At 46.6% G+C, this 13,333-nt stretch overlaps 1 protein-coding gene and 1 pseudogene across 1 annotated transcript; one reads left to right on the top strand and one right to left on the bottom strand.

Annotated features, from left to right (window-relative positions):
* The first annotated feature begins 979 nt into the window (after positions 1-979).
* Positions 980-1,654, top strand: LOC121405364. Its single transcript, XM_041596031.1, has one exon. The coding sequence runs from the start codon at positions 980-982 to the stop codon at positions 1,652-1,654; it is 675 nt and encodes a 224-aa protein (XP_041451965.1).
* A 5,685-nt stretch (positions 1,655-7,339) lies between these two features.
* Positions 7,340-8,756, bottom strand: LOC121405363 (annotated as a pseudogene).
* Between the last annotated feature and the right edge of the window lie 4,577 nt (positions 8,757-13,333).

Genomic DNA, 13,333 nt, shown 5'->3' with positions numbered 1-13,333 from the left:
AATGTGCTCATTGTGGACTAATGGGCCGCATTTTCTTCTTAGTGGTCCTGAGAATTGGCCGCTTCTTCATCAGGTTGAGTTGTCGCCAGAAATGGAAAAGTCAGAAGACAAGAAAAATGTGGCAGCACATTCTGTGGCAAAGGGTCAGACTAATGAGGTCATCGAGCTGATAGGAAGATGCTCTTTGTTTCAGAAGTTGCTTCGGATCATGGCGTATGTGAATCGGTTCATTCAAGGTGGCAATCGCAGTCGAGATGTGGTTGTATCAGCTAAGGAGCTGAAGGTCTCATTTCTTAGGCTGGTAGTCCAAAGATGTGAGCTTGGATCAGAATTCCTCAAACTGGATAGGTCGGAAATTTTGTCTTCACATCTTCAACGACTCAGCCCGTTCATACACACGAGCGAACTCGGCTGAGTCACCTTCCGACTGATTCGTGTTGGGGGAAGATTGCTGCACGCAGAAATTCCATACGATGCGAAGTTTCCTCTACTGCTGTCGCAAAAGTCGCACTTCGTGACACTGTTTCTACGCCATTTGCATCGTGCTCATTATCATGCAGGTGCAAAAGTAATGGTTTCCCTTCTAAGGCAGCAGATTTGGCTATTGAACGCCCGAGAAGCATGCACAAGAATCGTGAGGAATTGTGTGCACTGTTTCCGATACAAGCCCATCCTTATGGGACAGATCATGGGAAACCTGCCAGCTGACCGAGTGCGAAGAGCTCGCCCCTTTCTGATTTGTGGGGTAGATTTCTGCGGTCCGTTTCAGGTGTCCCTCAAAATTCGAGGCAGGCCCCCCATTAAGACCTATGTAGCCGTGTTCGTGTGTTTCGCTTCAAAGGCTGTTCACCTCGAATTAGTAGTCGACCTATCAACTGATAGTTTTTTGTGTGTTTTCAAAAGATTCGTCGGGAGGAGAGGCCTTCCGGAGAGGATCTACAGCGACAACGCCACCAACTTCGTGGGCGCGAGCCGAGTGATGGAAGAGCTTCACGCAGCATTTCAGAGGGATCAGGATCGGCTCAGGACGTACGCAGCACAGCACGGCGTCGAGTGGTGTTTCATACTACCGAGAGCACCGCACTTCGGAGGGCTTTGGGAGGCGGCAGTCAAGGCAGCCAAACAGCGGCTGATACGTGGAGTTGGCAACGCCAAGCTCACCACGGACGAGCTCAGCACCCACCTGGTCGAGGTAGAGGCCATCCTCAACTCCCGGCCAATCGCTTCGCCAGGCAACGACCCCAGCGATGGAGAAGCCTTGACGCCAGGGCACCTGCTCATCGGGCAGCCGCTTCTTTCGCTGCCGTCCGAATCCGAGCAAGACGCCAAATGCAGCAAGGGCGGCTTCGAGTATTTGAAGCGGTGGCGCATGCTGTCCGCGCTCAAACAGCAGTTTTGGCAGGGCTGGTCCAAGGACTACCTGGCCAGCCTGCAGCAGCGGCAGCAATGGTCTACCGAAGGACCGAACCTCGAGGCAGGATGCCTAGTGCTCGTCCACGAGGACAACACACCGCCTCAGAAGTGGACCACAGGGCGAGTGGTGGCAACGACGGCAGGAGAAGATGGGAGAGTGCGCGTGGCAGAGGTGCTATCTTCCGCAGGCGTTATTAAACGAGCAGTCCAAAAACTGGCCAAATTGCCAATGGATGGTTGAAGCGCCGGAGGCCTTCAACGGGGCCGGAATGTTGAAGCAGCAGCAGCAAAATAGCATAACTTACCCTATGAGGACGTTCATAACGGATATGGGTACAGAATATAAAAACAGCATTTTTTTGAATCATGCAAGTTATTAAAAATTGACCATAAAACATCGACAGCCCATCACCATCAGACACTCGGCGCAGTAGAACGCACTCACCGAACATTCAACGAGAATGTTCGCTCGTACATCTCGAGTGAAAAGAATGATTGTGACGAATGGCTAAAGTACTTTACATATTGCTACAATGCTACACCATCCACAGTACATGCGTATTGCCCATTTTAACTGGTGTTTGGTAAAAAAAACCACAATTTTATGAGTTTTTAGAAGAAACTAAGTTCAGTCCAGTATACAACCATGAATCATACGATAAAGAAGTAAAATACAGATTACAGATAGCTAATAGTAGATCCAAATTATTATTAGAAAATGCAAAAACTAGATACAAAATATATTATGACAGGTATCTAAATAGCATACAAATAAATATAGGCGATTTAGTATTAGTTAAAAATGATACGGGACATAAACTATATAACCAATAAAAGGGACCATATAAGATCATAGGAATAGATGAGAGGAATAACTACATATTAAAAGATAGAAATAAAAGTAAAACAGTAAAAAAAAATAGATTAAAACTATATAAAAGTAAAACAATATAAAAACTTGGTTCGTTTTCACCATTTCATGGCCATGAAAAAATGAAATGGAATAAATCAAAATAACAAACACACTTTATACAAACTTTATACGTTATACTTGAAACAAAATATACGTACTATTATAAGTAGACATAAGCGCATAAATGCATTATAAAGAACACACAATTGATAAATTATATACACCTTAGAATAACCCAATGTACATTACGTTATTCTTATAAAAAAGGCAGATGTAGTATATTCATGCAGTGTGTTTAAGAACCACCCTAAAGATGGATTGCAATATGATGCGGCCGCAGCGGCGGTCACTATCATGGCCCAAAAGTGATGCGTCTGCATCCAGCTAACAGCTACCGCCACCGACCGAAATCCGACGCGTCATATTGCAGACCCTAGCGGTGAGTCACCTGCATGGATGTAACGCCTCTTCACTATTTCATATAAATATAAGTTAGTTTTCAATAAAGAATCATTCATAAACCAGAACGCAAACCTTTCATATCACTAATTATTTTGCTTGACGTGGATGATGATAATAATGTGGTCAACATTGACGAGAATTTATCGGAATGGATCTATGTTTTAAAAAAACTGAAGCGTGGGCATTTGTGACTGCTTCTACTAAATTCAATCAATGTTTTAAATGCAATTATATATTCTATGTTGTTTGAGAAGCGGTTTGGGACATTTTAGGAGAAAGATGTACCCGAAAACAACGAGGCGTTTTTAAGAAAATTTTTGTATAGCCATAGCATTGTATACTTTGGGCTCTTATTCTGAGTACAGAACAGTCGGAAGGCTGTCAGCCAACAGCGTGTGCAATATACTGCATGAGTTTTGCAGAGCATTCATAAAATAATTTCCAGAGGATAGTCCACAAACCGATTTTTTGTGCCTGAAACAATTCTGACGTATCAGATGTTTTGTTGTTGTTTTTATAAAAACAATAACTAGGACATTTTTGGAACGGAAAAACCTTACGGGCCATTCCAGAAATGGATGGTGGCCTGTGTGAATAGGCTATAACCTTTGCCATTTTGAGCACGGTTTTCTTCACTTTTCCAAAAACAGAAAAATTATCCAACTTTGAAAAAAGATTATAAATCTTAATTTTTTTTTTTAATTATAAAATTTTGTTATTGAATAGCTTGATTAATTCCAAATTGAAGTGTTACAAAAGTTTTCCCAAATTAAACAACGCGATATCCGACTTTTGCAACGAGTTTTCGGAAAACGAAGGTAAGGTTTAAAATTGGATGACGTAACCTTCGAAAATCACATTTTACCGCTTGCAACGTTGCTGGACAACCAAGCAATGCTTGTTTTGAAATTATTGAAATTTACATGTACCAAAACTGGAATTACATACCAAGTAAAAAATCATTGTTTTGTGATATAATAAAAGGTGCGGTATATTTTTTATGAACATAGTACTGTTGTCATTCTATGAACAATTTTATTTATTAAAAGCGGAAAAAAGTTCAGTTTTGTCGAGTAGTTTTATCAAAACCGGCCGGCAGTGCCGCGATGGTTTAACTCGTAGCGGCCACAGGCAGACTTTTGCATTTCGAAGAGCGAATAAAAATTCCAAGTCCCCGCATTCTACCTAACTCTCTGTGAAGGCTAAAGCGGACCTTTAAGTAAATTCCGATCTGTGATTTGCGGTATTTGAACAGTGCGGTTCTGGGATAATTGACCAGCTCTAAATCTCAGTAGCCCGTCCTTCCACAAAGCCAAACTCCCAGTGCGGCTGTAGATATCCACCAGGCGATATGGAAGTTTTCACAGCGATTTTTTACCGCTATATACATAATCTAGGTGGTCTCCAGTGGAGAAGTTTTACCATCTCAAAACGAAAACACGTGGTGATCCAAAGGTCAAAGTTGGTAAGTGCCCACCCATCAATGAATCGAATCAGCATGGAACACCCTGCGTGACCGGTATGAGAATATGGATCTGTTGGATAACGCCGTATAAGTTATATTCGTTTTGAAGAAAGGTAGCCGTTGCGTTCGTTCATTTTCAAGGTTTATTTGTGACTAACAAAATATTCTGCTCACAGTCAGATGGAATGAAAAGAAAAGTAACGAAAGGAACGTGGAGGCGGAAGGGTGTGGAGCGAAATCTAAGAAACCCCTTAACACTTCGAGCACGGGTATAAAAAGGAGACAAAAAAACATAAATATGTGTATCAATACAGGGTGACCAACCAGGTTTTTCCATCCGCTGCTTGAATAAGCCGGTGTTACAATTAAACGCCACAGCCTACGTTATTTCGAAATCGGCAGAGAATATTCAATCTTATTCGATATCGCAAAGTTTATTAAGAGACTTGCCGAGCCTTCAATTGACGGATCCTACATTTTTCGCCGATGCCCTGATCGGAGCCCATATCTTACCATCAGCACGAAGCCTATCCCATTTCATTATTTTCTGTCCTCCAAGGGAGGAGGAATGTTCAGAGATGTAAGTGAGCAACAGTCCTGTAAACACCGCAGACTAGCAGACTGTTACCGTTCTTTGTTACCGCCCTCCATTAACAGCCATTTTAACCATTCTCGGAGAGCGCTCTGAGAGCACAATCCACACGGCTCTTGAGCGGCCTTAGCTTGTAGGCTCCAAATAAATATACATATGTATGTATATCATTACTCGACTTTCTATCTTCGGAATCGTCTTTGGACTCCTACAACTTAATCCACCATTCATTCAATAAAGAATTAAACAAATTTTAAAATAATCATACAGGGGTGCCACAGAAATCTCTAGAGATTTTGACTCGAGAGATTTGTCAAATCAACCGAAAACCCCGTAGGCGCAACAGGATATCTAGAGATTTCGGACACTTTTTTCGGAGTTCACGCGCAACAATGACAATTCTAGCTCAGAGTTGTAGTGTTTCAAAAATAATTTTGTGAAATACTGGTCTTTGTTTATTTTATTGTTTTTCATTAGGGATCTGAGAAGGAATGTTTTGTATAAAGTTACCCAAAACAACTTTTGCATTTTGCCACTCTTCGCTCATAATCTTTGAGCATTTTCTGAACAACCAAATTTAAATTTTTAGCCCGCTCAATTAAAGTGTTGTAGACAACCCTGACAAAGTTTTTTTTTTGCGATTGTGTGTGACTGGTCTGGCAAACGTCAATTACTTGCATTCTAAATTAAAAAAATTTGATTGAAAAATGCCAGTCGCCTGATTAATAGCAAGGGATCTTCTCAGAAGGAAGAAAATACAAGAGGAACGAATAGAGCGCAGGCTGTTAAGAAGGAAGTCAGAGCCGCTGTCTACTTGTGACTCCATGTTGGTTTTTGTTTTTTTAGGTTAGGTTAGGTTAGGTTGAGGCGGCTGTCGGGATCGTCAGAGACCCGACACACCTAGGCCGGTTTCGGCCCATTGTGATACCGCATAGATCATAGATCGAGACACTATGTTATCCATTGTCCCATCCGGATGCCCTTATGAAGCCTGCTATCCGTCTGGGACTGATTGTAGACATGTCCGAAATGTCAATTAGGAAAGGTGCGCCCAAGTGTTGAAGTCTCCTTCTACTTAGAGCCGGACAGGAGCAGAACAGATGATCCACAGTCTCCTCCTCGTCCTCATCTTTACAGCTCCGACAGAAGTCGTTATAGGGGGCACCCTGCCTGTTTGCATGGCTGCCTATTAGCCAATGTCCCGTAAGGGAGCGTGTGACTGAGCTGCACCTGCTCCTACTGAGTTTGCAAAGCTCATCGGTGCGCTTCCTAGTAATGTTAGGCCATGTTTGCCGAGTTATCCGACATAGTGGCACTGTTTGCCATCTGTCATTTATTAGTCGCTTAAAATGTTCTTTTATTTTGAGCTTGCAGGTGTCCATTGGCATACGAATATCCTCCTTATCATGGAGAAGGGGGATTGTTGTACCAGCTCTGGCCAGCTCGTCTGCTATACAGTTGCCTTCAATGTCCTGGTGGCCCGGGACCCATATTAGGCTGATGACAAACTGATAAGCCATCTCATGGAGAGATTTGCGACAGTTTGCCACGGTAGCCGAGCTTGTTGTTATCGCATTCAGCGATTTGATCGCAGCTTGGCTATCACTATAGATATTTATATGAGTTGCCGTAGGGGCACGTTCCTTAAGGCAGCTCAAGGCTTCCCTGATCGCTATGACTTCCGCTTGGAAGACACTGCAGTGATCTGGGAGCCTGAAAGAGTGTCTTATATTCAGCTGTTCGGAGTAGATTCCTCCTCCGACTTTGTTGTCCAGCTTTGAGACATCAGTAAAGATTTGAATAGCTCCATCTGGGCCAGGTGGTCCCTCGAGCCAGTTGGTTCTGTGTGGGATGATTGTTACAAAATGGGTATCTGTATACTCCCTCGGAACGCAGTAGTCCGTTTTTGTTTCCATTTGGGATGGACGCATGACCGGTGTGATGTGACACCCATTGGTCAGAGTCTCTAAGACGGATTGCTGCCATTTCTGCCTGCTCCTTACCTGCAAGGTCAAGGCTCTGCAAGCATAGGATAGCATTTAGCGCATCCGTTGGTGTTGTGCTTAGAGCTCCACTGATGCATAGGGCTGCAGTGCGCTGCACCTTGCCCAGTTGTTTAGTGATGGTCCCCTTCGATAGGGCAGGCCACCACACTGCGACTCCGTAGAGTAGTATTGGTCTGACTATTGCCAGGTAAATCCATTGGACTATTTTTGGGTTCATGCCCCATTTTAGCCCAATGGCTTTCTTGCAAGTATAGAGTGCTATCGTAGCCTTCTTCACTCTGTCTTTGATGCTCAGGTTCCAGCTAAGTTTTTTGTCAATTACCAACCCTAAGTAACTGGCACTGTCGCTGAAGGAGAGCCTACATCCGTTTAGTATTGGGGGGTTGAGGGACGGGATTTTGTATTTGGTTGTGAACAATACAAGTTCCGTTTTAGAGGGATTGACTCCCAGTCCACGCGACTTTGTCCATTCTGACAGTCGCGAGAGCCTACCTTTTCGGTAGGCATGTTGTGCGCCTGACAGCCACTGAGGATTTATGGTTGTTCTCAGCTGCAGCCCGACTAGTCTCTCAAAGGTTTTGAGAAAAAAGGACGATAGACTTATTGGTCTATGTGTGGGGTTTTGTGTGAGGGTTTCCCTGCTTTGGGGATAAAGACTATTTTAGCCTTAAGCAAAGCGCGGGGGATTTTTCCCACTGTCAGTATCTTCCTAAAGATACTTGGCAGCCAGTTGATGGCAATGTCCCCGGCTTTTTGTAACTGAGCCGGAATGACTTGGTCCGGGCCAGGCGATTTGAAGGATTTAAAGCTGTCCGGGCCTTCACTTGGGGTGTCTGCCGGCTCGATGTTCGTGCACCCAGGAAAATGAGTATCGAGTAGAATATGTAGGGAGTCCTCACTAGATTTTATCCACTTACCATCCACTCTCTTGAGATATCCCACCGAGGGGGATGGTTTTGACAGGATCTTGCGTAGCCTTGCGGCTTCTGACGTTTCTTCAATTTCGAAGCAAAATGTTTGCCAAGAGGCCCTTTTTGCTCTCCTAGTTTCTTTTTTGTATAGGGTTAGTTTACTTTTCTAATTTTCCCAGTGCGCTTCCTCGCTGCTGCTTTTGTCTCTGTTAAAGGGGGGGGGAGTAATTCCTCCATTTTTTCACTATATATATCCCAGTTGGCTTTCCTGGGGTTAATATAGTTAGTAGGTTTGGTGCTTTCGAGCGATAGGACTGTCTCGATGTACCTGTGGTCGGAGAAGGAGTGGTCCTCTAGGACTCTCCAACTCTTCATTATGTCTGACAGTTTGTGAGACAATAGATTGAGGTCAATAACCTCTTGACGGTTTTTTATAATGAATGTGGGGTCATAACCCCGATTACCAATAACTAGGTTGGAGCTTAGGATGAAGCTGAAAAGTCACTCACCCCTTACATTTGTATCCGAACTCCACCATTGGGTGTGGTGAGCGTTAGCATCGCAGCCTATTATTAGGCTTGTATCCGACCTTTCGCTGTCGCTGGCTATCTTGCGAACGAGGTCACTGGGAGGATCGCTTTCCTCATGAGGACGACACCAGGTTCCGGCGTGTCCCCTGTAGCTCTAGGCTAGCCGCCGTGTTGTCGCCATTGCTAAAATTGTGCAGCAGAAAGATATTTAGGTGCTTTCTTGCTAGTATGCAGGTTCTAATTTTACCTTCAGTTTGGGCTACAATCAGCTTGTAGTCTTTCGTCGCTAATCCACAGACCTTGCCTCCTACCACCCAAGGCTCTTGGATTAGGACTATGACCCCTCCGCTTGCGACTAAGCGGAGTATTAGGGCAGCGGATGCTGCTTTACAGTGGTGGAGATTTACCTGCGATGCGGCCCCAGCGGCGGTCACTGTCGTGGCCCAAAAGTGATGTGTCTGCATCCAGCTAACAGCTAATTTTAGTTTTAATTAATTAAATTAATATTTTCCGGAACGAAATAAGTGAACTTATAATTTAATTAGAATGGTATGGTGGCCTCCTTTGCTATTTAAAACCTTTGTAATGCGTCCTGGCATTGAAAGGATCAATTTTTGGAGTAAGGATATATCCAATTTCGCCCACTCCTTTACTATTGCCTCTTTCAACTCTCGTACTGTGGTAAATTGTCTTCCGTGCATGTAAACTTTGGCAGAAAGTATGCCCCAAAGGTCCGATGATCCTATTGGGCTTTGAGGTGGCTCAGAGGGGGCCTAGCTGAGGCCACCGGACGGGTCGCAGGTTGCGGATAGCGAACGGCCTACCCTAGTGGGTAGGTCAGCTGCGAACAAGCGGGCATCTTAAAGAGTATCAACTAAGTTGGCTCTGAGGGAGAGTACCGAAATAAGCAGTCCCGGACAGCCAGCGGGTGTTCGCAACGTAGCAACACTGACGATGCGCTTGTGGTGCCGCCTCTCATTAAGTAGCTCACACAATCCCATCCCTACACAACACCTACCCACATCCCAGCCCCAACACTCACCTCACTCCGGGCCGGACTAAGGTGTCACTCGACCCGTGCCAAGAGTCAGCCTGGCTGGGGGCCCGGTATAAAAACTAGCCCAGTCGTGAACGGAGAGCTCCGGGACTTGGCAGCACCCTGTTCTAAGTATGCCTTACCCGGGTAACGCAGAGCTCTGCCGGGGTGGACCGTTCCCATTCTCTGCAGCTCGTGGGAATTATATGGATAAATTCAATAATACAAACAACAACAAAAACAAAAACGAGAGAGGCACTCCCCAAATGCCTACAGGGAGCAATCCCAAGCGAGAGAAGGCAACGGCCCAAAGGCCTGGCCAAATCCGCTCAGAAGCAGGAAAGACCTGCACGGTGAAAGACGCGGGTATGAATCCGGGTGGGTCCCATCCCAAACCTGGGATGGGTGGAAAGACAACACCCAAAACTGATACCATGTTAGGGCAGCTAAGCAATATTGCGGCTGCTCAACCTTCTGGTGAAGCGGCGGGTGATGGCTTACCATCAGCCAGCGTCCAAACCAAAAAATTCAGTTATGCCGAAAAGAGGAGTGCTGGGCACATACTCCGTCGGCAGAACGCAAGCCAGGAAGTCAGTCCAACAGCAGACTGGCTGAAGAAAGTGGAATGGGCCTCGGTGGTGTTGCCCAACTTCAGTATGGAGCCACAGAAGGTGGCCGCCCAACCGAAGAGGCAGCACTCTCAAGAGACGCCCGGACCTGTCGCGAAGCGATCCAGGGTCACACCGAATGTATCCTTCGCGCAGATTGGCAAGGAGAGGACGCTGATAGGCGTTCTCGACAAAGGCAGCGCGGAGGGGAAAATACCCAGAAGCCAGTGGAAGTGGGTGGAAGCGGCACTGGCCGACCGCTGCTTCGAGCTTCTCGAGAAGGATCCCGGGCCACCCCCCGTCTGCAAAGACATGGGATGGTTCCAGGGGAGCATCAAGGTGGTAGCCTGCGAGGATGAGCGCTCCGTAAAGCTATACAAAGCTGCGGTGGCGCAAATCGGTGAGGTCTATGCCGGGGCAAAGCTCGTCGCTGTGGACTGGAGCGAGGTGCCCAGTAGGCCAAGGGCCCGTATATGGGTACCGGCCACTTTCAAGGAGCCCGAGCGGATCCTCACGATGTTGCAGAGATGCAACCCCACACTGCCAACCTCAGATTGGAGGGTGGTCAAAGTGGAGGCATCAAAGGGCCCCACAAATCAGGCAGTGGTAGTCCTAAATAAGGAATCGCTAGCCCCGATCGAGGCAGCCAGGGGAGAGCTTAACTTCGGGTTCAGCTCGGTGACCATGAAGGTCTATAAGTCGGACGCAGCGACCGAGGAGCGTTCTGTAAACAACCCAGTTGAGCAGGACGTTGCCTTGGAGATCGAGGCACCCGAAGTAGACCCGGAGCCGGAGCCGGCCCTGGAGAGCTACTCCTCGGAGACGGAGCTGATGCTCGATTTTGAGGCGTTGTGTCGGGACGAGATACTCGACGACTCTGACGCCGACATAACAGTGGTGGAGAACGTTTCTAATGAAGTCTCTGAGGCTTCTGCAGATAAATCTCCACCACTGTAAAGCAGCATCCGCTGCCCTGATACTCCGCTTAGTCGCAAGCGGAGGGGACATAGTCCTAATCCAAGAGCCCTGGGTGGTAGGAGGCAGGGTCTGTGGATTAGCGACGAAGGACTACAAGCTGATTGTAGCCCAAACTGAAGGTAAAATCAGAACCTGCATATTAGCAAGAAAGCACCTAAATATCTTTCTGCTCCACAATTTTAGCAATGGCGACAATACGGCAGCTAGCCTAGAGCTACAAGGGACACGCCTAAACCTGGTGTCGTCCTACATGGCTCACGAGGAAAGCGATCCTCCCAGTGACCTCGTTCGCAAGATTGCCAGCGACAGCGAGAGGTCGGATACAAGCCTACTAATAGGCTGCGATGCCAACGCTCATCACACCCAATGGGGGAGCTCGGATACAAATGCAAGGGGTGAGTCACTTTTCAGCTTCATCCTGAACTCCAACCTAATTATCGGTAATCGGGGTAATGACCCCACTTTTATCATAAAAAACCGTCAAGAGGTTATTGACCTCACTCTATTGTCTCACAAACTGTCAGACATAATGGAAAGTTGGAGAGTCCTAGAGGACCACTCCTTCTCCGACCACAGGTACATCGAGACAATCCTATCGCTCGAAAGCACCATACCCACTAGCTATATTAACCCAAGGAAAGCCAACTGGGATATGTATAGTGCAAAAATGGAGGAATTACTCCCCCCCCTAGCCCCAAAATGCCCTGACACACAAGACGATCTTAATCGTCTTGTGGACAATTTCACGGAAGCTTGCAACAAGGCCTTCATGGCAGCTTGCTCCCCAACCAAACCAAGAGGGAAAAAGAAACCCCCCTGGTGGTCTAAACATATAGATACCCTCCGGAAAGACTGCAGGACTCTCTTTAACAGAGCCAGAAGCAGCAGCGAGGAAGCGCACTGGGAAAATTACAAAAGTAAGCTAACCCTATACAAAAAAGAAACAAGGAGAGCAAAAAGGGCCTCTTGGCACAAATTTTGCTCCGAAATTGAGGACACGTCAGAAGCCGCAAGGCTACGCAAGATCCTGTCAAAAACATCCCCCTCGGTGGGATACCTCAAGAGAACGGATGGTACGTGGACTAACTCTAGTGAGGACTCCCTACACATTCTACTCGATAGTCATTTTCCTGGGTGTACGACCATCGAGCCGGCAGACACCCCAAGTGAAGGCCCGGAAACCTCGATGGGGCACATCCTCACAAAACGGAATATTAGCTGGGCAGTAAACAGCTTCAAATCCCACAAATCGCCTGGCCCGGACCAAGTCGTTCCGGCTCAGTTGCAAAAAGCCGGGGACATGGCCATCAACTGGCTGCAAAGTATCTTCAGGAAGATACTGACAGTGGGAAAAATCCCCCGAGCTTGGTTAAAGGCTAAAATAGTCTTTATCCCCAAAGCAGGGAAACCCTCACACACAACCCCAAAAGACTTCAGACCAATAAGTCTATCGTCCTTTCTTCTCAAAACCTTTGAGAGACTAGTCGGGCTGCAGCTGAGGACAACTATAAATCCTCAGTGGCTGTCAGGCGCTCAACATGCCTACCGAAAAGGAAAATCCACGGAAACAGCACTCCATGAAGTAATCTCGGCGGTAGAGAAATCTCTACAAGTCAACGAATACTCCTTAATCGCTTTCCTAGACATTGAGGGAGCTTTTAACAACGTCATACCAGGAGCCATCACAGAGGCCCTGACTGACCTGGGAGTGGATCGTCACTTGATGATGCTCATAGATCAATTGCTCACATGCAGGACAGTGACATCATCAATGGGATCGTCCACTCAGTCTAGGTATGTCAACAGAGGCACCCCGCAAGGTGGTGTCCTGTCTCCCCTTCTATGGAACATAGCAGTCAATAAGATACTGTGTGACCTGGAAGGGGGGGGCTGCAAGGTGGTAGCATACGCGGACGACGTTGCCATTATTTTCTCGGGAAAATTCCCTCAAACACTCTGCGATCTAATGACCGCAAAGCTCGCGCGACTCTCAGAATGGACAGAGTCGCGTGGACTGGGAGTCAATCCCTCTAAAACGGAACTTGTATTGTTCACAACCAAATACAAAATCCCGTCCCTCAACCCCCCAATACTAAACGGATGTAGGCTCTCCTTCAGCGACAGTGCCAGTTACTTAGGGTTGGTAATTGACAAAAAACTTAGCTGGAACCTGAGCATCAAAGACAGAGTGAAGAAGGCTACGATAGCACTCTATACTTGCAAGAAAGCCATTGGGCTAAAATGGGGCATGAACCCAAAAATAGTCCAATGGATTTACCTGGCAATAGTCAGACCAATACTACTCTACGGAGTCGCAGTGTGGTGGCCTGCCCTATCGAAGGGGACCATCACTAAACAACTGGGCAAGGTGCAGCGCACTGCAGCCCTATGCATCAGTGGAGCTCTAAGCACAACACCA

The sequence above is a fragment of the Drosophila obscura genome, unplaced genomic scaffold (assembly GCF_018151105.1).
Source record: "Drosophila obscura isolate BZ-5 IFL unplaced genomic scaffold, ASM1815110v1 contig_9, whole genome shotgun sequence".
NCBI lineage: Eukaryota > Metazoa > Arthropoda > Insecta > Diptera > Drosophilidae > Drosophila > Drosophila obscura.
Note: the sequence above shows the minus strand (reverse complement) of the source record. Positions and strands in the feature narration are given on the sequence as shown.